This window comes from Silurus aristotelis (genome assembly GCF_946808225.1).
Source record: "Silurus aristotelis genome assembly, chromosome: 22".
NCBI lineage: Eukaryota > Metazoa > Chordata > Actinopteri > Siluriformes > Siluridae > Silurus > Silurus aristotelis.
This window is the reverse complement of record NC_139595.1, coordinates 2,879,189-2,903,432: the sequence shown is the minus strand read 5'-3', so window position 1 is coordinate 2,903,432 and position 24,244 is coordinate 2,879,189. Positions and strand designations below refer to the sequence as shown.

The 24,244-nt window shown below is 38.5% G+C and overlaps 1 protein-coding gene across 1 annotated transcript in view; it reads left to right on the top strand.

The window, feature by feature from the left end:
• Positions 1-7,645: 7,645 nt before the first annotated feature.
• egfra (epidermal growth factor receptor a (erythroblastic leukemia viral (v-erb-b) oncogene homolog, avian)) overlaps positions 7,646-24,244 on the top strand; it is a 60,510-nt gene continuing 43,911 nt past the window's right edge. Inside the window, exon 1 of the mRNA XM_083524999.1 lies at positions 7,646-7,973. Coding sequence (XP_083381125.1) covers positions 7,895-7,973 — 79 coding nt within the window. The 5' untranslated portion in view covers positions 7,646-7,894. The remainder of the gene's footprint in view (positions 7,974-24,244) is intronic.

Below are 24,244 nucleotides of genomic sequence, written 5' to 3'. Positions count from 1 at the left end.
CCACGGTGTGAAACAAAATGTAGAGAAAAATATGCGTTTTCGAACAAAACAAAAAAACGTATTAGTGTGGACATGACCTCAGGTATGCAGAAGAGAGCAGATTGTAGTTACTTTGCCATGTGACACAGCAGGAGCAGCAGACTGAATAGACTACTTGTTTTTGAAGGCAGCACATGGCAGCCCTTCAGTCTATTTGGAGTTCTATCACCTTCGAAATAGTCCTCTTGCACAGCAATACAGTGCTCCAAGTGTTCCTGCTACTTCTGGACTAGTGCTGGATTTCTGCAATGGTGTCAAAACAGTGACCTTTGAGCCGAATCTTCATCCTTCGGGAAAAGGGCAAAGCCTTTGGTGTGGTCATTGTGGTCATTGTTCTCCGATGATCATCATGCACAAGTTGGCGAATGATTTCGACATTTCTGGGGGTTGAGTTCGTTGAAAGTCTTCCCGATTTCTCGTCATCTTTCAGTGATGCTCTTGTAACGCACGTGCTGCTCAAAACACCTCGATCAACTTTGCAGCATCGCCGTATTTCAATAGTAAGTCATGTCAAATGTTTCTGTGGCAGATCTGTCTAGAATTTCACATTTGCTCTTTGTTCTAACTAAAACACAGCAATGACTAATCGGTGGAGTTGATAGTCCAGGCTAATTAGGAACAACACATGGTCCGGAAAGTTGCTTCATTACAGACCCCTATTTATAGTAGAAATAATAAGGAACATGGATTAGGACTTATGAATATTTGATCCAAGAGAAGGCTTAAAATTCCCCTGTTGTAGCTGATTAGGGGATGAAGAGAATGCACTACAGGGTTGTAAGTGAATCAGGGACATTTTTCTATTAAAATATAATTGGCTATAAGTAAACAATGAATGTGCTGGTTTTATCTTACAAAAAGGAATAAAGCCTTTATTTCTTACCCTTGATTAATTATTATTATATTTCTCACAACTAAAATCTGAGTGCTTCAGGAAGCTTACTGACTCCTCCCACAGCAGGTTGTAAGCTGTTGATGTCCATCTTCTTTTGTGCTTTGGACGGTGTCTTCGTGGTCCAGCTGGTCTCTGTCGCGTGAGATCAAAGCCGAGCTCAGAGACACCTCCTGCTTGGCACATCATCCCTTCTGCATCAATAATCAACTTAATTACGTCCAGCGTTTCAGTGAAATGAAACTTGACTCGGGACACTTAAAGCACACAAGGAAACCTTGAATGCCCTTTTGCAACAATCGGAACGTGTCGTTTTATTCTTTTTGGTTTGTGCGATCTAAAAATATGATAATAGGATTGTAAATAATTTAGGATGCCCAGATGGCACCCTTGAACCTGCTCTTGACCCCTGCAGAATGTGTGTGTGTGTGTGTGTGTGTGTGTGTGTGTGTGTGTGTGTGTGTGTGTGTGTGTGTGTGTGTGTGTTAATACCTCAGTGCGAATGGGAATATCTGTCAGTTTTGATGGATTAACTCGGTCTCAATAAAGAATCTCTTTTTTTGTGTTAATTTTTGTGTACATTTTTTTGTTTTTTTGTGTTTTTTTGTGTTTTTACATGCAGATTTATTTTGAAGTATATATATATATATTTACACACACACACACACACACACACACACACACACACACACACACACACACACACACACACACACATTCTGCATATATATATATATATATATATATATATGACATGACATTGTTCATGATTGTTGTGTGGCTGATCTGCAGTTGTTGTTGTTGTTACATGTGGAATTTTCCATTAGCGTATTTTGTGCAAAATGGTGCAGAAAGGCAAGAAAAACAAGCGCCCACTGTTGCGTAGTTGATGCACAGAAACCAGACCTAGAAACCCCATGATAACATTTTACTCAGAGCTGGTCCAAAACATCACCTGACCAAAAAACATTAAAATTTGATTAAAAATCAGTGGTCACTATAGATAAATCAGGATAAGCACCGAGCACACTGAGAACTCAGATCACATTTAATCCTGCAGGATTTAAAAAATCTCTTCCAATTGAAGCTGTTTATTAACTTTATCTGCACAGATGCTTTGCAATTTAATCTCCAGCTTCTCTCCTGGTTGGCATGAGAATTAGATACTTTAGACTTGACTAAAAAGAAAAGGCGTTTTTTTTTCCGGTATGACATTCGTGTTGTTATCTGGAATCTGCTTTACTTCAAGTTGCATAGTGATGTCACTAGGAAGCCTCTCATTTCCAGTCAGATTGCTCACTCATTTGGAAGTCATCCAAATGTAGCATGTAAATTTCCATGATGCACAGGTAGCTCAAGCAGAAGCTTGACTCTGGATGAGCCGAGACGTCTCGGAATATTACTGTTACTCAATCATGCCAAATAACAAACATCACAGGTACAGTGAACATTTCAAATATAGCAGATATGAGCTGTTTTACATGGACGTTGCGATCTATCTATCTATCTCTCTATCTCTCTATCTCTCTATCTATCTATCTATCTATCTATCTATCTATCTATCTATCTATCTATCTATCTGTCTGTCTGTCTGTCTGTCTGTCTGTCTGTCTGTATTTAGCTGTCTATCTATCTATCTATCTATCTATCTATCTATCTATCTATCTATCTATCTATCTATCTATCTATCTATCTATCTATCTATCTATCTATCTATCTATCTATCTATCTATCTATCTTTTGAACTTTGGACCTATTTGAATGCTGCAGTCTTTCTTACCTTCACCATCTTCTTCCATATGGATCAATTATCTATTCTGAAGTCTGGGCAAACTACTGAGGAGGCACCAATCAGAGGCCACATTTTTATGATGTCATCATGTAGACTTTTTACAAAGTATTTTACAGTATTTTAAAAATAGTATTTACAAAATTCTATTTTATATTTGAAATACGTATTTGTAATACAGGTAGTCTTCTACTTGCGATGGAGATACGTTACGACGATCCCATTGTAAGTCAAAAATATCGAAGATGTCGAAGATGCTGCTATGACTGTGACAGACTTTTTCTTCTTCATGATGATTTATCATTTTCATGTTCTGCTCTAAACTGATGTCTTTCCTCTTCTTTTTTCCCTACAAGCAGAAGACATACTTGGATGCTTGGAAGACTTGGTTTTAGCACTAAAATTTCTGTTTGAAACAGCTGTGGGGCATCCCACAGGGCGAGAGATATGCTCATCCCAGCTGCACATCCTTACGCTGCTGCCTGAACCTGTTCACAACATTTTTTATATTTTTACAATTTTGTCGTATCGCTATCGTCATCGAATGATCGAAAAATCGAACCATCATAACTCAGGGACCATCTGTACATGTATTATAAAAACTGGAGGATGGAGGGATGGGTGGAGCAGTGGTAGAGGATCATGTGGTGTAGTGTGTGGTGTGAGAAGACCTTGGAAGCAAGTGGTAAAACACATTTTGTCTTCTTTTTTTTTTTTACCAGGAAAGTCCCAAGCATGCATTCCTTTTTTACCCATGTTGTTTATTTATCTTACATAAATGTCTCCTCATGGAAAATGTCTGTACATCAACAATATCAACAATGACCCAATAATCTATGACATGGGATTTAACCTCACAGCCTTCTGATAACTTGCACAAACACCAAGACATGTACTGTGGACATTAACTGGCCTTCGTGTCTTCATGCATTCAGACCTTGCAGAACTTATCCAGAAACCCCCGGTTACATCTTTATCTCACAGCCCTGCATTTTATTTAATGCATTTATATCACGATACTGATGACATCCCTGCTTTCACCTACTGATCCGCAGGTCCTCATATCCCGTACGAAACCCCATTCCCAGAGGCATACGCCTACTATAATGCAATAACAGCTCGTGCAACTGTCTAGAGATATATATGATGCTTCAGTCACGTCCCCTCTCAGTCTGGCTGGAGACATTATCAAGATTTGTGTCTTGCTTGGCTTGCCGGAATGAAGCTGTAGAGAATGTATGTCCGACATTAGCACATTCCAGGTTGGCGGGGCATCGGAGGACAGAATGGCATTATTATGACAAAGTGACGTGGCGTATTGGATACTGCAATGTGCTGGAGTGTGTGCTGTATGTTGGAAAGTCCTGGAACATGCAGTAAGCATGCTGTTAATATGTTATACAGCCGTATTAAACAGTGTGCCATGGTGGAGGGATAATTACATTACTCCATACTGTTCATGTTTCACCTACTTATTACTAAGAAGTCCTAAAAAGAAAACTATACCAGGAAAGAAGCTGTTGGATTTGACTTACTTTTGACTAATCAAATCGCAAAATGGTTTCTTAACAAATATAAAGAAATTCAAACACTGAAAATATTTCATTCCTGATTTTCCAGTGAAGAACTAAAATAGCATTTCATTTTGGAAACATTTCTGATGGTGAACCATTGTTTATCAAAATGTTACTGCAAGTACGGTTACAAACTGTTAGTCCTCATACACCTAAAGTCAGCTTGTGACCAATTTAATTCTTGATCAATAATTTATGATGATTCGTTTATTAAAAGACTTCGTTAATCACATAAACTAGTTTATAATTGCTATTGCTCCTTACTGTAGATATTTTTATTTATGTATTTTTTTTACAAATTATTTTACGCTTTTTTTCTGTCCAATTTGATTATAATTGCTTAGTGGTTAAAGCATTGTACTCTGAAGGTCTTAAGTTCAAATCCCAGCCACACCAAGCTGCCATTCCTGGGCCCCCTGAGCAAGGCCCTTAACTCTATAGCTGCTCAGTTGTATGAATGAGATAAATGTAAGTAGCTCTGGATGAAAACTTCTGCCAAATGTCATAAATGTATAAAGTAAATCAGTGATCAAAACCTCACAATGCTTTTGAAAACTCTGCTTCCTTTAAAAAAGAGTACAAGCCTCAGATCTGGGGACAATAATTATTAATGTAGTTACACAGCTGCTTTATATTACAAATTGTGCAAGGTGCTTACAATGTTCGTTTATATTATATACAATGCCATTAATCCACAACAGGATGTCTGGTGAAATTATCACAGATTGACACATTGACAAGATTTCACAAGGAACTGCTGTACAGATCCTTCAGCTGCCAGGAGATGGAAATGGACATGAGGGTCATGTCATGCTGATGAAGACTGACACTTCAGGAGATAACAATTCCGAATTCTGCATAATGGACTTAAAGGAATTTCTCAAGCAACCATGTAGCGTAATCTAGCATGACTAAAGAAAATATCACAAAATCTATTGCAAAATTTCTATAAATAGAAAAATTGTGGCACATGTTGTTATCAAACAACTTATTTATAGGCATTGTTATATGAAGATTCTATACAAATCATACACATTGTTTTGCCAAAAAGAAATTAAAAAGACGATCACAATTTGATTGTGGTTTATATTAGCAATTTCATAACATGCGGCTCGTTCTCCACCACAGGAAAGTCTTCACGATGCAAGTGACATTTGGTTATGGTTTATATTAGCAGTTTTGTAACATTCGGATAGTTTTACAACACAGGAAAGTCTTCGTGATGCAAGTTGCATTTATTTATGGCTTACGTCAGCCGTTTTGTAACAATCGGTAAAGTCACAGGAAAGTGACTTTACAATGCAAGTTCTTAATGACGTGCCAACGGTTACATTAAAAACAAATGTTGGTGGGATAGGAAGCCTTCAAAACATTAAACAGAACTATGAATGGATAAAAAAGTATTAGATGTTCTCCAGTAACACAAATTGTACCTGGTGAATTGCTGTAATGTAAATAAGAATAAAAAACGTTGGATGTGCAGTAAGTGGAAAATTATCATAGGCTCAGTAACTGTAACTCTGCTTTGCGTCACACTACATTTCACCATCACGTTGTTGATTATTTTCCGGTAACAGCACACCGTTTAGTGCTTTAATCCTTACTGAGAGGTGGGATCTCCAGCATGTTGACTTAATAGTTTCGTTTTACACTTGGATTGAATTGGATGTTGCTTCAAATAAAAGCTTTTCCCAAACTGATAAGTGCATTCTACTGCGAACTTTACTGGAATCCCATCGCCCCGGAACCATCGTGCGCCAGCTGTGAAACTCTAAACTCGAATGCCGTCACATCATCAGACATTAGAGACAACAGGGTGAGAGGACAAGCATGTCCATACAACCTAAATACGTCAATACGACATGCTTGGTTAGCTCAATAAAGTCATGAATTAAGATTTTTAGAGGTGATGGCACCTGAGAATGCCTCTCAGCTTGAAATTTCATTTGGTAAGTGGGAAATAAAAGGATGCTTAATTACAGCGGGTCAGTCTTCATCTCATCTGCAAAATCTGTAATGGCTACGGTGAGATGTATAATGGACACTAACCCTGGGAAGTCAGGAAATCATGGAATATTCTCCATCACACTTTATTGCTATAACGCAGGAAAATTTGTGAAGTAGTGCACCATATAGTGTTATAATCCTGCGTATATGGTTTAATTAAGAATTATATAAAACAATTATTAAAATATACAGAATTTGTGTTTATCAGCCAAAAGGGTTTTTAGTAAAGACAATTACTGATGTAGGTGAGGAGACCTGGGGTTGCAGTCAGTGTTCACATTCTTCTCGAAGGTGTTCAGTAGGAATGAGATCAGAGCTCTATAGGAGGCCACTCAAGATCTTCCTCTCCAAAGCGTGCAAACCAGATCTTCATGGAGCTTGCTTTGTGCACAGGGGCTTGTGTTTCCATGTTTAATTGAACATGGTTCCTTGGAAAAGAACCACATATGGCATGAAGGTCAGGTGTCCCAATACTTTTTTTATCATATTGTCTATTTGAAGTTATATTAGTGTAAGATGTGTTAGAGGCACAATGTGTCTAGAGAATGTGGGGTATGTACATTTACAATATGGAATATGTACATTGTACAACTGTAGAAGGTTATACACAGTGTATAAATGGATGATATATAGATATGAAGATAGATTTGTGCTTAAGTTTTTAAATGTGCACAGGGCTGAAAGATCAGGATTGGGACTCTGGGACTCTATTCTATGGTTCATAGTGACATATAAGAACTTTTGGAAGGTATTTTTTTTACCTTCCATGCAGCATTTTCAGTTGTTGTGTGAGGAATATGGAACTCACAGATATCTCAAGAATAGATATATTAATTTTGCATTTATTTGATGGGAAGGATTGGTTTGTCTATTAATCTATTAGTTAGTCGATTAATCCCTGTTCCTGTAGCTGCATTCCTGAATTGAGAACCCTGAATGGTTTGACTTGATTTTTCTTTTTTTTTGCACAATGTAGACATCACTACAAGTTCAAACCTGCTTCTTAGACTGGTCCTGCAATAGTTTCTAAATTGTTTCCACTTCAAACATCTGATTCTTGTTAAAGAGCTGATGACTTCTTTGAGGTGTGCTACAGAAGCAGCAGCTGCAGCAGCAGCAGCAGAAAAATCTGCTCTTCCCAGGTCTTGATCTAAGAACCCACCTTTTTCTAACATACCTTCATTGATTTATTGATTTATTGATTCATTTCTCTTGCATACATGCCTCTTTTTTTTTTTTTTTTAATACCTCCTGTATGACGTCATGTCTAAAAGCCCCAATCTGGAACCCTATTGGACAGTCTAGTGCACCACATAGAGCGCAAAAACCCTTGAGTAACACTTTTTAGTGCACTCGGATAGGGTGGAAGCAGTAATTTGAGATCGAGCCTGAAGAGTAGAGCCTTTCGCTCTTACTCTTTAGTGCAGAAGGCAGAAGGAGGAGCTGTCAAAAGTTTTAAGTTGGGAGAGGTTACGTGATTTGGGGCAAAAACTTCACACACTCATACACACGTCCGCCAAAGAAGGTGGGTTAGGGATATGGAGTAACATCAACTGCGTATTAAAAAAACAATACGTTCATATAAGGACAGAAATGGAGATTTTGGTCAAGACCGGATTCGTTTTTTCTTTGCTGATCTCTTTGGGCTCGTGCGCGACGCCGGAAAAGAAAGGTAACAACTTCTAGACTTTACTATGTGCATTACGACGTAACAATTTTAGAAACATCTGGATAGGGCTCAAACATCTGTACTGGGTATGATAGAAATAGAAAAGCGCGCGCCCAGTGTGTGAGAAGCAGTGATTTGGAAACAGGTATATATATATATATATATATATATATATATATATATATATATATATATATATATATATATATATATATGTATATATATATATATATATATATATATATATATATATATATATATATATATATATATAAATAATCATAAATAAAAGAGCTCAGGTGTGTGGATGATACGCGCGCGTACTTAAGACGCGCAAAAGTGCGTGTTTTCGGGTTGCGGGTTTTTTCAGTGCTTGAAAATGTGCACACGATGTGATCTGGTATGAACAGAGCTGGTGCAAAATCTGTCTGTCTGTCTGTCTGTCTGTCTGTCTGTCTGTCTGTCTGTCTGTCTGTCTCTGTCTGTCTGTCTGTCTGTCTGTCTGTCTGTCTGTCTGTCTGTCTGTGTCTGTCTGTCTGTCTGTCTGTCTATCTAAAGCTGCCAGCATTCAATTAAACACCAACACCAATATGTACAGCATGTGGTTGAAGCTATATATTTATGCACTAAGGATATAAAATCAGTCTTTTGTAAAGTCCAATCAACAAAACAAAGCTATAAAGTTGTGTTGAGATTTTTTCCATGGTGTGCAGATCAGAGTTAAGGTTATATTTATGTAATGAGACTAAGAAAGACCTAAGGGTGCTGTTATAACTTAAAAAAAATTAGTGTTTAGGTTTTTCTACCATGGGTTCGAGGTATATACAGTACACGAGGGTGCAATTTCAGGTTTTGTGGTGTATAAGAATGTATAAAGTTACAAATGGTCATATTCTATAAATCAGGGTTTAGATAGGTGTTCAAGTTTTACTGTCAGTGTTAAGGACATTAAAATCTGTGTTCCGGACATATCTCATGTATGGTAGAGTATATATATATATGTATGTAGTGAGGATGTAAATTATGGAAAAATATATATTCAGGTTATAAAAGTATATAGGATCTCATTCAAAGTGGTAAGATAGGTGTTTAAGGTGTAAGTGTTGGTGTTTAGGATTTAAAAATCAGTATATCGTGTATGGTAGGGTATAAAAATACACACTGAGGAAATGAATGAAGGATATTTGGTGTTTAACACAAGGAAAAATAAGATGTTGTTCAAAGTGGTGAGATATGTGGTTAGGGTCAAAGTGTCCACATTCAGGATATCAGAATCAGTGCTCAGGACTTATATAACATCTGTTAGGATATAAACATACATAGTGAGGATGTAAAACAGGGTTTCCTGGCTATCAATACAAGGAAGGATATCAAGCAGGGTTATAAAAATCTTTTTTAAGTGATAAAATAGGTATCAATGTTTAAGATATTAAAACCATCATTTAGGACGTATATTGTTTAGGGAATAAATGTACACCAGGTAGATAATGAGTATAAGTTAGTCCATGTTTTGAAGCTTTTTGGCTATAAATGCTTTTATAAATGTGTTCTAATGGGATAAATGTGTTTTAAAGGCTTGTGTTTAATGGTGTAATAGAAATCAGTGTGGTTTGTGATATCGCTAGAAGTGTGTGTTCAGGTAATAGATATGGTCTATACGATACTATCCCGGGTTAAATAGCTTTTAAAAGAGTGTGTTGGGGTCAAACCGTGAGGTAAAAGGTCTTGGGTTTTAGACACAAAAGTGCTTATTCTCTGCGGGGGAAAGTGCCACATGCCGTAGCTGAGCACGAGTCTTCCTCAGTGATGACGAGCAGCTGAGGGTGCGTGGGAAGAGCGCGGAAGTTTGACTTGTAAATGGAGCCGCAGTGATTTTACTCACTCTGAATGAGCCAGGCTAACATGTTTCCTAATCAGAGACTGCAGTTTGTCTAAGACATGCTGCACAGAGGGCGTATATGACTTGCTGGTTCTTCAGTCGTGTTAACATGATCGTCACACATATGACGATACCACGACACTGTCAGACAGAAGGCCACCACCACCCCCACACCGTCCGTCTACACACTTAAGTCTTGATGTTTTACCACAAATGTCCCTTTAGTATTATAGAATACCTTACGTCGATTTATTTACCAGTTTCATTTTTTTATATAACATTTCGACTTGGATATACAATCACCTATTTCAAATATTCATGTATTTATTTCAAATAAAACGTGACATCCATAAAACAACATGAATTGATACTGTATGTATGTGGTAATAGCATATTACTGTGCTATGTAGCAAAAAAAAGATACGCAAGCTAATATTTCGACGTACTCTTTAGTATGCTAGTTTAGGGGTAACTTCTAAACTAACTATCCTTTAGAAATTGTATTTTATTTAATCATATTTTGTAGAATAAATGTTCTTTTCAAATCATAATTCATGACTATTTTGTAAAAAAAAATACCTCAGACACACTGAAGAATGTTAGGCTAGTCAGGCAAGTAGCTAGTACACAGCAAATCTTCCCTTAGTGTGTGTGTGTGTGTTCTTGTTTTAAAAGTGATTTTAACTTAATGATAAGTATTGTTAAGCTGACATGTTGTGCTAGATGAGTAAAATCTCAAATCCAGGAGAACGCCATGACAGAGATTTAAGAACACAAACAAGATTTCTTTTAATCGACAAATGCTAAATTAAAGCATGACATTAAAACTTTTGTACGGGTTAATTATTGTGCCTTAGGTTCCCTGTCACAGTCTGTGACGGCTGTAAAATGGAAAAAAAAATAGTAGTAAATATTAGTCCATGCTGTTAATTGGCCCATGTAATGCTGTTTACTGCTGTTTGTTTAGAGTTTCTCAATAATTCAGCGTGTTAGTCGGGTCAGCTGAGAGGTGTCCTGTGTGTAAACAGTTGCCTGTGCCAATATTGACAGATGGGATGCACCCAAATCAGTTTATTACAGTCTGCTTCCTCTTTTGGCCGGCCAAACTGATGCGAAATTCAGTCCAGACCAGACCGAACCAGGCCAGGAATTACCTGCTTTGTTTGTTTGTTAGAAAAAGAATCTCCATTGTTGAGGGTTTTATTATTAAAATCTTTAGCTGGTTCCGACATGACGCAAGGAATGGAAAATACAAAAAGCATATATTAGGTTACATTTTCCCCCCCGAAATGAATTACAGGAAACGATCCAACAAACAGCTACGATGAAGATGAAGACGAGGGTTAGTTGGGCTTACGCCAGGATTCATCTACTATTCATTCGGGCGTTGTCATATTTGAAGTCACAATCCGTATTAAAGTGATGAAGTGATACCTAGAAATAGTTTTTAAAAAGGCACCCGAAACCAGAAAAAAACTCATTCTCAGGAAAGGGTTACACTTAATACTATGTACTGTAGTAGCTTAGCTGAATCACTACCAGCTCCGACACGAACAACCCCCCTACACACCCTGCCTTGATACACAGACTCATGTCAAAACTATTTACTACAAGGACATGAGAAATGCATGAACTAGAAAGCAGCTGGCTTTTCTTAAACCCAACCTTTTCTCAAACCCCTATAGTCCTTAGTACTAAACCCTGGTGTTGATTTCTTTAATTTGATTGGTCAGAAGGTATGGATTAATTTTAAAGAACAACAAATCCCAGGTTTATATAATGCCCTTGTTTGAAAGCAACTCATTCACAGGGGATATAGAGTATTGCAGGTCATCTACGCCTAACAAAAATGTATTAAAAACGTGTTGTGATTGATCACGTTGATCATTAAGGGTTTTTTTAGTAAGCAGACATTTGTGGAAGGAGTCTCCAGTGTCAGCACTTTGTTACAGTTAAAGGTACTGTACAGCAAAACTAAGATTTTCAACTTTCCTCACAGGAAAGTCTTGGATGTCTAGGATGGAGAAGGTTTGTAAGTTCATCGAGTTCATGTAGAGCTTTACGGCTGAGAATGATCACCATGGATGTAGAATTCATGTAGAATTAAATCATAGCATGATTTAAATCATACTGGTAAGGAAACGAAAGCAGCTTGTCCTACTTGCACTGTTGTGCTCTGTAACAGAACAGACAAGCAGACTCAATGTGTACCTCTTCCACAAGGACATTCATGCTCCCTAAAGTCATCCATGTTCTTCACACCGAAGGTCAACCTTGTGCTGCACTAAAGCGAGACTGGAGACTGTTTAGTCTTTCCTTTATTTTACCTTTTTTTTTATTGTTCTGGGGATAAAATTCAGCCTCTGGGCTCCATCTTATCAGCTGCAGAACAACAATTTGACCCTGAACCCTTATTCACAATTTCAGGCCAAAAGGAACTATTTTTTATTATTTTAAACAACTAACAGTCATGATATTTATTGCTATATGTTCGTGTTCTTCATATAAACATATATATTTGCTCCACTGTAACTCTAACTAAAAGAGCTCTGCAAAATGCCATAAATGTAAGCATGTATGTAAATCTGCGACACACCAAGCTGCTACTTCTTGGCCCCTTGAGCATGGCCCTTAACCCCATAGCTGCTCAGTTTTATGAATGAGATCAAATTGAATTTGCCCCGGAAAGGGCATCTGCCAAATACCATAAATGTAAATTTGAATGTTAAATTCACACACTAATTGTGTATCGCTATATACTTGAGATGAAAAGGACATCTTCTTTGCAATAATGAGCAGAATCTTGGGTTTAATGGACACTTAATGGTCTCTCTGTGTGTGGCGATTCTTCTGTTGTTTTATCTATCAGGCGGATCTGACTGGCTCGAACACTAATGCTATGTGAATGCGCTTGTCAGCACGGTAACCTTTTTTGAAGCCATGCTCTAAAACCCAGGCCCTTTATGGAGTTTATGCGAACCACCATCACAGCTTGATGCCACTGTTACTAAACACAACTTGGAGGGATTAGAGAACTTCTTTCTCTCGCACAGACCTTAGACCATGTGACTTGCTAAAGTCTTAATTTTTTTGGTCTTAGTTTACAAATTGCCCAGGTTTTCTTCCCGTTGTGTTGCTTTGTATTAAGATGAAACTGGTAAGAAGATTAAACAAGTCAAGTTTCCTGGCTGCAATGATCAGCGTCCACTCCAAACCGGTGTTCTCCCAATCCTAACAAACCGCTCGTGTTTAAAGACAGATCTCCCAAATATTTCAGAATGGCTAAACAAAGCAGACGGCACGTGCTAGGCCCGCTTGCAAATAAGCTGGTTGTGTGCAAGGCACATGCGCTTTACACGGAAAGATGTTCCAGCGAAACCCTCGGATATTCAATGCACCTCTGTTTGCGTGGCTGCAGTTGTTGTTACTGCCTCACTTCCTGAGTGTCTCTGAGTGGACACAAATGCCACAAGGACTCCAGAGCAGCCAAGTTGTTTTTTCTTCTTCAGAGCCTAAGGCAGATGTTTCTATTCCGCTCGGCCTCTTTGTCACATGCTCATTTTACAAAATTGCCCTGGCATCCTTGCCAACACCAACATCTGGCGAAAAAAAAAGTGCCTACCTGCTCTAATTTGTCAAAGCACAAACTCAGCAAATGTAGGTGAGAGAATGGATTTAATAACGCCATTTCAATGCCGAATCCCAGCTGGTAGCGTAATCTAATCCAAGAGCAATTGCACAATGGCAAGAGAAATAATCTAAAGGTCATGAAATCTCAAGGGAAGCACAGATCTCAACACAAAGAATGACAATTCCCTTATTTTGCATTAATGCATTTAATTGGATAACTAGCAAGCCGCTGTCGTTACGTAATGGTCCTACGAGTACTCGCTCCCAAAGTAAACCTCGATTGAGCTGTCTTCTTCTCATCACCAATCACTGATCATTATTGTTCCCATTGACCAATGGCCGATCATCGTTATTTGAAACAACTAGACCAATCTCTGATCACCATTTTGCCCAACCACGAATAACTGATCACCACTGTTTCCAGTGACCAATCTCTGATCACGTTTTCCTTAACCACCAATCACCGATCACCATTTTTAAATCCACCAATCACAGATCACCGTTGTAATTCGATTCTGATTTTGATTGTCTAAGCACTGATCGCCATTTTTTAAAACCACCAATCTCTATTCACTATATACCCTAATTACTAATCAATGATCACCAATTTTTGAAACCACCAATCACTGATCTCAAATTTTCACAACTACCAATCACTGATCACCATTGTATTCTGATTGCCTAAGCACTGATCACCATTTTTGGAAACTAACAATCACTAATCACTATTTTCCCCAACCAATAAACAATAATCACCACCAGTGACCAGCCATTAATATCCATTGTTCCCAGTTACCCAGTACTTCTTGTCTGTTTTTTCTAAGTATTTTACAAATATTTGTTGTAGTGATATAAGGCTTTATTATGGCAAATCAGTAAACAGGTCTAAGACATCATCTGGTGACTTGTAGTGACGTTTATGAGCATGAATTAGCTCTAGTAACTGAAAAAAGTATCTACGGCACATAATTATTAGAAACCAACCAGGCATTCCATCCTACCAGGCATCCCTAGTAAATAAGTAGCGAGATCTGACAAATATGGGGTTTAATTTTTTCTTTTTAACTCTCAGACATTTCCTCTTAATGATCTGAAGTTTAGTGAAGGATGGATGGACACTAATCAAGTTTCACTCCATTGAGGTCATATCCTTGTTTAGATTGAAAAGCCATCAGTGCTTCCTACAGTAATGGTGAAAGAAGCTTTAGTACTGCCAGCATGATGCTCATGGGATTTGAATTCGTTTAGTCGGTTGCGCTTGCATATGGGGAACGCATCGGACACGAAACCTTTTAGTGCTGTTTTCCTTCTGATGAGGTTTAAATTTGATGACAAGCTCTTTGGCTGTTTTCTTAGAGACCAGGAAATGAAATCAGAGCTTAGTTCCCTTAGAAAGCGTTCATCATGCAAGGATCTGTCTCAACTTTACCACAAATATCATTGTGAGGTAAATAATAACTCCTCATTCTGCCTGCATTTCGAACCCCACGAGAGTTGAAATCAAGTCCCAAGTCTACTTTCTATATTGGTACATGTTTAACATTACTTTTGGAAAAGAGTTAATTGTTGACTTTTTTGTTTCTTACTGTACCTGACTGTTGGTTCAGATTCATCCCCGACTCAAGAGACTGAATTTGTATTAAAAGCGCAAGTGTTCTGTGAAATTTGAATTTTAATGCTTTGTTTATAGAAGCAGCCTACGCACTGAAGTATTCTGCCGCTGAGTAAACAAGTGGCGCGTGCTGTGTCAGATTGGCCGATAAATCTGCGATAATTCTGATATGAGATCAGTCAAAGTAAACATCACTAATGGGTTGGATTTGGGGAAAAATTAGGTAAAAAAAAAAAAAAAACACGGATGAATGACTTGTTTTTTTCTGTGTTCTGCGAAGCACCCACACAATTTGCCTGTTTTTTGCATAGTTATCATGTTGCTTTGCCAGATCGTTCTCAGCTTTCCTCTCGCTGCTTCCTCCTCAGCTAGCTTTTCATGGTTCCTTACGAAGCACGTTGTCGGAGCCCCTCTCTCGGCTCTTCCGCCAGCTCCCGGAGGTGCAATTGTTAAAAAAGCTGAGCTATTAAAACGGAATGTCACAGCGGCTTGATGATTGCACCGGACGCTCAACTTTCCCAGAGCCCACATCTGCGTAAGAGCTCGGAGCTGAGAAGTGAACCGACATGAGAAAACAGCAAGACCTCCTGCTTGGCTAAGCTATCGAGCAGTCACTTAACCTGGCACAACCCCACGCTTCCTGCAAGTTTTGAAAGTGTCTCTATGTTTGACAGAGAAAATGAGTGGGTTTCTGCGGGGTCTAATCTGGCCAGTAAGAGCGAGGTTTGATCGCCAGTGTCGAGTTCCATGATGTTTTTGACGTTTGCGACAGCAAATCGCCTCGGACCGTTCTGCTGATTGTAATGACATTGAGTGGGTTTGGAAATGGCCTGAATCCATTTGGGTCTGTGCTGCTTTATTCCCAGCAGCAATCTGGCTGTTGTGTGTGCCAGCCTAGTTTCCTTTTTCACTCATTAGATGGACTTTCAATTCATTCACTCGGTTTCACAGACATACAAGCTTATAAAAGCTTGCTGAGTCTCACTAGACGGATTTTTAATGCAATACTTATTACAGAGCTCCAAAAACTGGTCGATAATTGTCTAGTATTGCTTAATTTCATTCAGATGTTTTTATTTCATCCAGCCATGTTGCCCTTTTTTCTCCTTTTTCTCCTGAGAAAATTACATCCCACATTACCTCTTCACTGTTACTTACTGTACTCAAAGCAGGATTTTGGGCCAAACATTTATTGTGGAAACAATTTTAAGATTTTGATGAACAAACCTATTATCCTGAGACACAGAGGCATTGCGTTTAAAAATAAAAGCTTTCATTTTGTCGAAATAGAGGAAACTGCTTTCTATTTGCAACATAAGCCAAACTGAAAATTTGAAACTAGAGATCGACCGATTAATTGTTTTTGCCGATCGAATCCATACCAATAGTTTTTCCGGCTTCTGGTCTGCTATCATTACGAGAGCGGCCTCTAGAGACGAATCACTCACGCCACGTGCTGTTTGTGTTTACACATGAGTCGGCGTGCTGCATGAAGGTCGCTATTTTATATTTATTATTTAGAATTTATTAATTATATAATTGTTTACATGTTGGATTAAATACGCATGTGGATTTAAAAATCTTTGAGTAATAATTCCAGTAGTTCAACATCCATCTGGCATATTGCTTCGATCTCTAGTTTTTCAATTTACTCGCCTTTTTCTTTTACAGCTGTTCAGAAAGACACTTACGTTCATGGAGCCTTCTCATCTTCTGTGATATGTCGAGCCCCTTAGTTATTTGGAAAGGCATGAATGCCCCCTAAAACCTAAAATAGATGAACGATAGCAGCCAGCGTCATGGGCTTTTATTGCGTTTTCCATCAGCAACAGGCCACAGTGGTGGAAAGGGACCTTGGAATTCAGTCTGAGGGGAAAAAAAACACACTTTCCCATCACTTCTTTTGCATCTCATTAGGCTCGGGTCCATGAAAGGAGCTCTGAAAAGGTTTCGATTTGACACAGTGTTTTTTTTTTTTTGAAGGAAATTGCATCACAATTTTGGGTCTCAATCTATTGCATATGACTTTTCTTTAGTTTAACAACTAATTAGGTGCAGCAGCCGACATCTAATATGCCGAATACATATTTTAGAGTAAATTATATCGTACTGCAAATAGACTTAATATAGCATTCAACCATTTGCCAAATATTTGTAGTAATTGAGCAAACAAAGCCAGTTGCATTATGAAGCGTGTACATGTTTACCTCGTCTTTGTTGATATTAGTCGACAGATGTCAGGAGATATTTTAGGAAAATGTTCTCCCTCTGTTATATTTTGCTGCTGAACTGAAATAGTTTTTTATTCCACTGAACCTTACATTCGAGTGGTACTTTTAGCGATTGTTGGGGAAAGGAAAGTATCGAGGAGCCCGATGACAGTTCTAGGCCAGCAGTCTCTGAATAGACAATCACACACACACACACACACACACACACACACACACACACAAACACACACACACACACACACACACACACACACACACACACACACACACACACACAGATTTTAACACACTGGAACTTATAACATATTCAGTGCTCTTTCATCAAAGTCAAAAAGGAATATTTTTGTCCTAGAACCCAGAAATGGGATTACATAAAAAGTAAAAAGTGTGAAGAAAAGTGTGTGTGTGTTTAGCTTGGCTTTATATGTGCTTCTCTCCACTCTTGACTCACTGGACAGCTTTGTTCTTTCTGATTCATCTCTCTCCAGCTCTGACTCTCTAAAAGAAGCCCATATTTGACCAGTAGCTTGAGCTCGTACTTACGGAATATAAAAAAAAAAGAACATGGAAAAGTGTAAGATGCTAAAATCAGACAGACACCACAGTGGAGTTTATGTAATTGTTTGGCAGATGCTTTTAAGTTACAAATAAGGCTGTTCCAAGCTCAGAGCTGTTAAAAAAATGCCAGGAATGGACACAGGATAAAGTTTCCACCAAATAAATATATAGGAGAACACATCTCCTATACTGAGTAAAGAAGGCAAGGCCTCTGTGATAGCTTCCAAATAAAGTGCCTACAACAGAGGCCAAACCTCCTTTAATTTAGCTAACAGATACAGTGACTCTCTCACATACCTCCACACCTCCTTTACTATATTTAACAAATACAAAAACAATTCAATTATTTTAAACCGGTAACTTTAATATACCCCAAGTCTTTGTGAAACGATCCAAAATCAGTTATCGGACAAAATCTAAATGAAGTAAACGCTCTTTTTTTCCACATATACCGTTGTTGTGAACAAATCTGCTATTGTGTCAAGTGTGATGTAACTGAGCCTCTCTTTCGAAGGGCGTGTCTGATGAGGGCAGTCAGATTTCAGCAAAACAATGCAACAATAACACCAGGGAACAGAGCTTTTATATTTCCGATTGTGATTGAGCATACCAGTATGTAGGTAGCATGATGAGGGAAGTTGATATCTGCACTATGGGAAACATTATGCTGTGGGGATAGATTCAAAGGAAATATAGTGAGACTATACATACTACTATTTCAGAAAAAAAGGAAAGTCTGGGGCACAAGCTCCAGCAGCGAAGGTTGTCACTGTTGGCCCATTGAGCAAGGCACTTGACTCTATCTACTTCAGGGGGCCGATCATGGCTGGCCATGTGCTTTGATCCTGGTTCTTCTGTAATGTATATGTGACAGTGCACCCCCTAAACCAGCATTCTTTACTTTACAGTTAGTTTATTTTCCTAGAACTATTGAGCTATTCCTTTCTTTTACTTTTCCCACTGTTTTTTTCCTGACCTGTTAGAAAAAAACATAATTGTGTTCATTGCATTTTTCATACCATCCTAGTTCTAAATGTAAGAATTCAAACCAGTTTCTTTTTGCCCCCTTTCCCATCCGTTTTGTGTTGCAATCTGGAACTTGTACACCGCGTGATTTATGACACACCTGGACGAGAACATGTCAAACACACGTCAGTAAAGAAAAATGGCCCTGCTTTACGCTGTTCACCCAGAAACACTCGTCTTCTGTTACCATCTGGTCTTCCCACTTTCCATGAGACGATAAGAATCTGGGATTTTCTTACCATGGGGTTTGCTTTTCCCAGCCCGAGGCTTATAACGTGTGAGAACAAGCTAAAGCCAGCTCTTGTCACCAAGGCAAGGAAGAAAATATAACTACCGTATTTGCTGACATGCTTGGCGAGATCTGTTGTGTTAAGGCTCAAACGAAACTTAAAGCCTTTGCAGGTTTCGGCTTTTGGCGCCAGGCGTGAAAAAGAAGTTTAACAAGAGTAAAATGCAAATACTGATGCAGAGGAAAAGAACACGGAGACATAAATGCCAACTTTGTCAAGGTTTCTTAAGAGAACGTGTTACCTTGTTTCAATAAGAGCTGGTATCAGGGCCAGAGAGCTAATCCTCAGATAGCATTATGTCTTTAGTCATATCTAGGATTTAGTTAAAAAAAAAAGTGTGTTTGGTCTACACATGGGTCTCACTGGTGCCAAGACAAGACTCTTGGTCTCCTTTTCAAGGTCTCAGGGTTGAAACTTGTTGCTGTTGTTGTCAATTTTGTGATTATACCACAGTACAATTCAATTTATGTAACGCATTTAAACTATAGTTAACCACTGTCAAATGCTTGAATCTGATTGGTCGGAGGTGTTGAATGATTTTTCTGTAAATGTTGCTTGTCAATAGCTCCATCAATGGACTTGTAGAGATTTAAGATAGTGTAATGGTTGATATGGTGAAGTTTTCTTTAAAGGATGGAATTTTGTTAACACTCGGAAAAGAGTCTCCAATGTCAGAGCTTTGAAACAGTCAGACGTTCCTCAATAACAAAATATTTGAATTGTTGACAAAATGCTGTTATTAATGATTACTGATAAATAATCGACTGTCATTTTATCCCACATAAGATTGATCCAATCCAAGCTCAGAATTTTGGCTTTCTCAAGGATCCCACAGCAAACTAGTGAAGCCATTGAACCTTTGAGCTACTGTAAAGATGTTCCTTATAAGACGACTCTGTTGCAGATCAAGAAAGTTCTAAGTGTGCCTCTTTGGGAAACTAAATCTAAAATATTTATAATTTGTGTGTGTAGTTTCATGATGTAGGCTAACCTATTGTTGAGAACCTCAACTCAGAATTAGACAGAGGGAAAATACGCTGGATGTTGTTTACACAAACATCCCGGGCGCATACCGGGCGACGCCTCACCCCACCTCGGCTACTCAGACCACATCTTTGTTATGCTGATCCCAGCATACAGACCTGCTGAAAACCTGGCCAGCAGGATCCATGTCTACTCTTTAGGACTGCTTTGAATGCACTGACTGGGACATGTTTAGGGAGGCTGCAACCAATGCCAATTCCATCAACTTGGAGGAGTACATATCATCAGGGACCAGCTACATCGGCAAGTGTATTGATTAAGTGACCATCTCCAAGACCATCACCACACACTCCAACCAGAAGCCATTGATGAAGAGCTTCGAGAGGCTTGTCAATGGGCACATCAAGACCCAGCTACCACCCTCACAGGACCCCATGCAGTTTTTGTATCGTCCAAACAGTTCAACAGATGATGACATCTCCACAACCCTCTATCTGCCCCCCTTACCCACCTGGACAATAAGGACACATACAAATGTTGAACTGAAGTCCATGAACAGCATTCGCACACAGCCATGTTTTTCAGCACCACCTACATTATATTATTATTTGATTATAACTACATAGCTGTTTACATGCGGTTTTTGCAAATCCATTTGTGTTTACATTTTGTGTTTATTTACAAGTACACTCCTGTATACAGTTCTCTTTTGCACACTGTACTGTGTAGCATACAGTAGGTTTACTGGTAGCACTATTTTATGTTTTGTGTATTTGTCCTTCACTGTCTTGTGTTGTCTGTTTGTACTGTTTTGTCTTGCATGTCTTTATGTGGCCAGGACAACTTACTTTAGTCCTTAGTTTTGTGTTCTGTTATGTAGCTCTATGTTGTTTTATGTAGCATCAAGGTTCTCAAAGAATGTTGTCTCATTTCACTGTGTACTGCGTTATCTATATATGGTAGAAATTACAATAAAAGCTTTTTGACTTGAAATTACGTACAGGAAATAAGGAGAAAGTACGAGATTTGGCCGATTTCCTTTTACTGAGACAGGAAGAGTCTCACGAGATAACTACCTATCCGACAAAGTGTTTTACTCCAACATTCTGTGGCTTTTTTTTTACTGTAGCAGGATTAGCTTCAAGGCTAGCCACAGATTGCCTGTTTATAAACAAGCTACTCAAAATAACTGTCTTTATTGTTAAACCTGTGGCACAAACATTCTCACCAAGCCATCCCAATGCTTCATGAGAACTCATGGAAAATCTCTTGAATCTTCACTTTTGACTAGCTATTTTAGCTAACATTAGCTTATTGGCTGGGTTATACTCAGCTTGCAATATTGTGATAAAAAATAAGTTATACATGTTATAGATTGTTAAGTACATATAAAAATTTGTAATTCTTGTATAAGGAGTGGGATATTCGATAAAAAAAAATCTGATTTATTTCGTACCATTATTCCCACACAACACGATTCGCATCAGTATGCTAGCAAGACTAGCCTAAACAACAAAAGGGAGTCACGAGTATGGGTAAAATTGTGAAAACTGAGGGCAAGGAATCGTTTAATCAAAGTCGAAACTCTATATTTTATTATCAAAATGATCTTAAATATGAATTAACATATTACAAGCGGTTGTACTCGTTTTGCTATTTATTTTTTTGGGGAAAATATAAAACAACTCTTTTTCCTCCCATAATGTGGTTGATTGCATTTCACCACAGGAAGCTGGTTCACTGCTGGGTTTTTACATCACAAGCAACAGCACAGTGCTAATTTGGTTTTTATAGCACACTTCCTCCTTAATTAAGGATTGTATGTCCTTTCATTCATCATCATTATGAATTTTCACTGAAATAATATTGTTAGACAGCAGCAGTAGCTCGCTTGAGTCCAGTCAGAAGATGTTTCATGACTAATCCATCAGCTTCACAAGGTTTTACTGATCTTAAAGTGACATATTTTGCAAGAAGAATCAGATGACCACTTTTTTTATTTAATTGTGTGTGGCCAGTCGTGAAGTAATATACCATTGCTCCATTGCCTTTGAGGTGTAACTGTAACAGAAATCACAAATACTCTTCCAGGAAAACGTTTCTGCAAGGTGGTGTGAATGCACCAGGCTTTCTAGAGGCGTTTTTTGAGAACAGAATGATGGAATAAGGCCAAGAATAAGATTCAGCCTGCATTTTTTAAAAGGATATTTGGAATTTGACCAGCTTTGGTTTTCCATCGTGGAGCGTCAGCATCGGCCTTTATCAACGTAATGTGTTAGCGTCGCGAGCCTACTGTTTGGAAATTTTTCGGAAGGCGAACTTTTCAGTGCAGACGTCAGACATACCATGGAGACATTTAAAGTGATGTCATAACTGTAACACTGAAATGTCAGCTCTGCAAAATTGGTTTATGTAGCTATATACAAACTCGTAAGCTACTTTAATAGAAATGCCAGTACAACTGCTTACTGTCTATGTGATCTTTGACCATGTCATGGTTGCTTATCTTCTGGAATTTTCAAGCACAACATTCTTAAAAATTTTACGAAGAAATATCTAGTGGGCAGTAGTTTCCTCACCTCAGGCGATATTGATTAGACTCAACACGCTTTACAAACATGCTGTGCTGAAAAGCATGTCAGAACGAACCACACAATGGACTATTAGGCTGATGGGCTTCAGTAGCAGAAGACCACACTGGAATCTATTCCTGTCACCCCAGGGGTTATCAGTGGCTACTATTAGTTAGTGTTTATTTAGCAATACTGCATGATTAGTATAGTTATTATTATGCAGTATATTTGTAATATTTGATATGGTTTGGACATGTGCAGAGGAGGGACATGAGTTATATTGGTAGAAGAATGCTGAGGATGGAGCCACCAGGATGGAGGAAAAGAGGAAGGCCAAGGAGGAGGTTAATGGATGTGGTGAGGGAAGACATGCAGGTAGTTGGTTTAAAAGAGGCAGATGTAGAGGACAGGGTGGTATGGAGACGGATGATCCGCTGTGGCGACCCCTAATGGGAGCAGCCGAAAGAAGAAGAAGAAGAAGTATATTTGTAATATATCAATAGAAAAAAAACTTTCAGTCTCTCTCTACATTCTCCATGAAAGATCACATTCCCAGATATATCCGTTACCCCGATAATGTAATGTTTGAACAGGATATTAGCCAAAGCTTTTGTATTTCAGATTTCACATCCGCAACACTGGAATTGCCCTGGTGTAATTACAGACATTGCAAACACAGCATGTAGCTGGAAGATTCTGTACTGCAAAAAACAACAACTGCACAATTATTTCAGAACAAATATAGGAAATGGGAACGTTTTTGCAATGAGATTAGGCACTGACCCTTAAAAACATGCAAACTTTTAGCTTCTAATAACATGGAAACCCTTTCAAGACACTTATTACGTAAATGCAAAATAAAACCCTTGGGTTGTGATTAACTCTTGTGAATGTTTGAATGTTCTCCCATTTCTCAAGCAGCGACAGGTTGCATTAGGTGGAGTTCGGCGAGACAATGTACATACACTAGATTAAAACACCTAAAACGGCTAAAACGCTACAGGGTAACGCCATTAACTCCAAACACAATTGCTCAATCCAGGAAATGCAGCTTGTTTTGCACCGTCGATCTCAGGTTAGAGCGAGTGGAATCTGCATTTGATGATGAAAACCAGTGCATGCGTAGAGGTTGGGAAACGCTTTACTGGGAGTGTCGTTTGTTCCTTACGAGCTGTCTGAAGCTAGAACAAATGATTTCCACGTGAACCCGTGTTTGCCCTAAAGGTGGACTAGGATGTACAGTAAGCACAATTTATGACTGTTTGGTAATAATGAAAAGACATTTTAAATGACATTATAAGGTTTCAGTTGGCTTATCAGCTTGTCGTAAATGTTTTGGATTAGCGTCTTTTGTGCAGCGCTGAGACAGATCCACACGATTGAATTGGAGGAGGCATTCTTGGAGATGGAGTGCTGGAAAATAAGCTCCTGCTTGCATTGTAATGAGTTCTTCAGGTTGATTTTCTGAGGAAACTCTTAATAGTACTATAT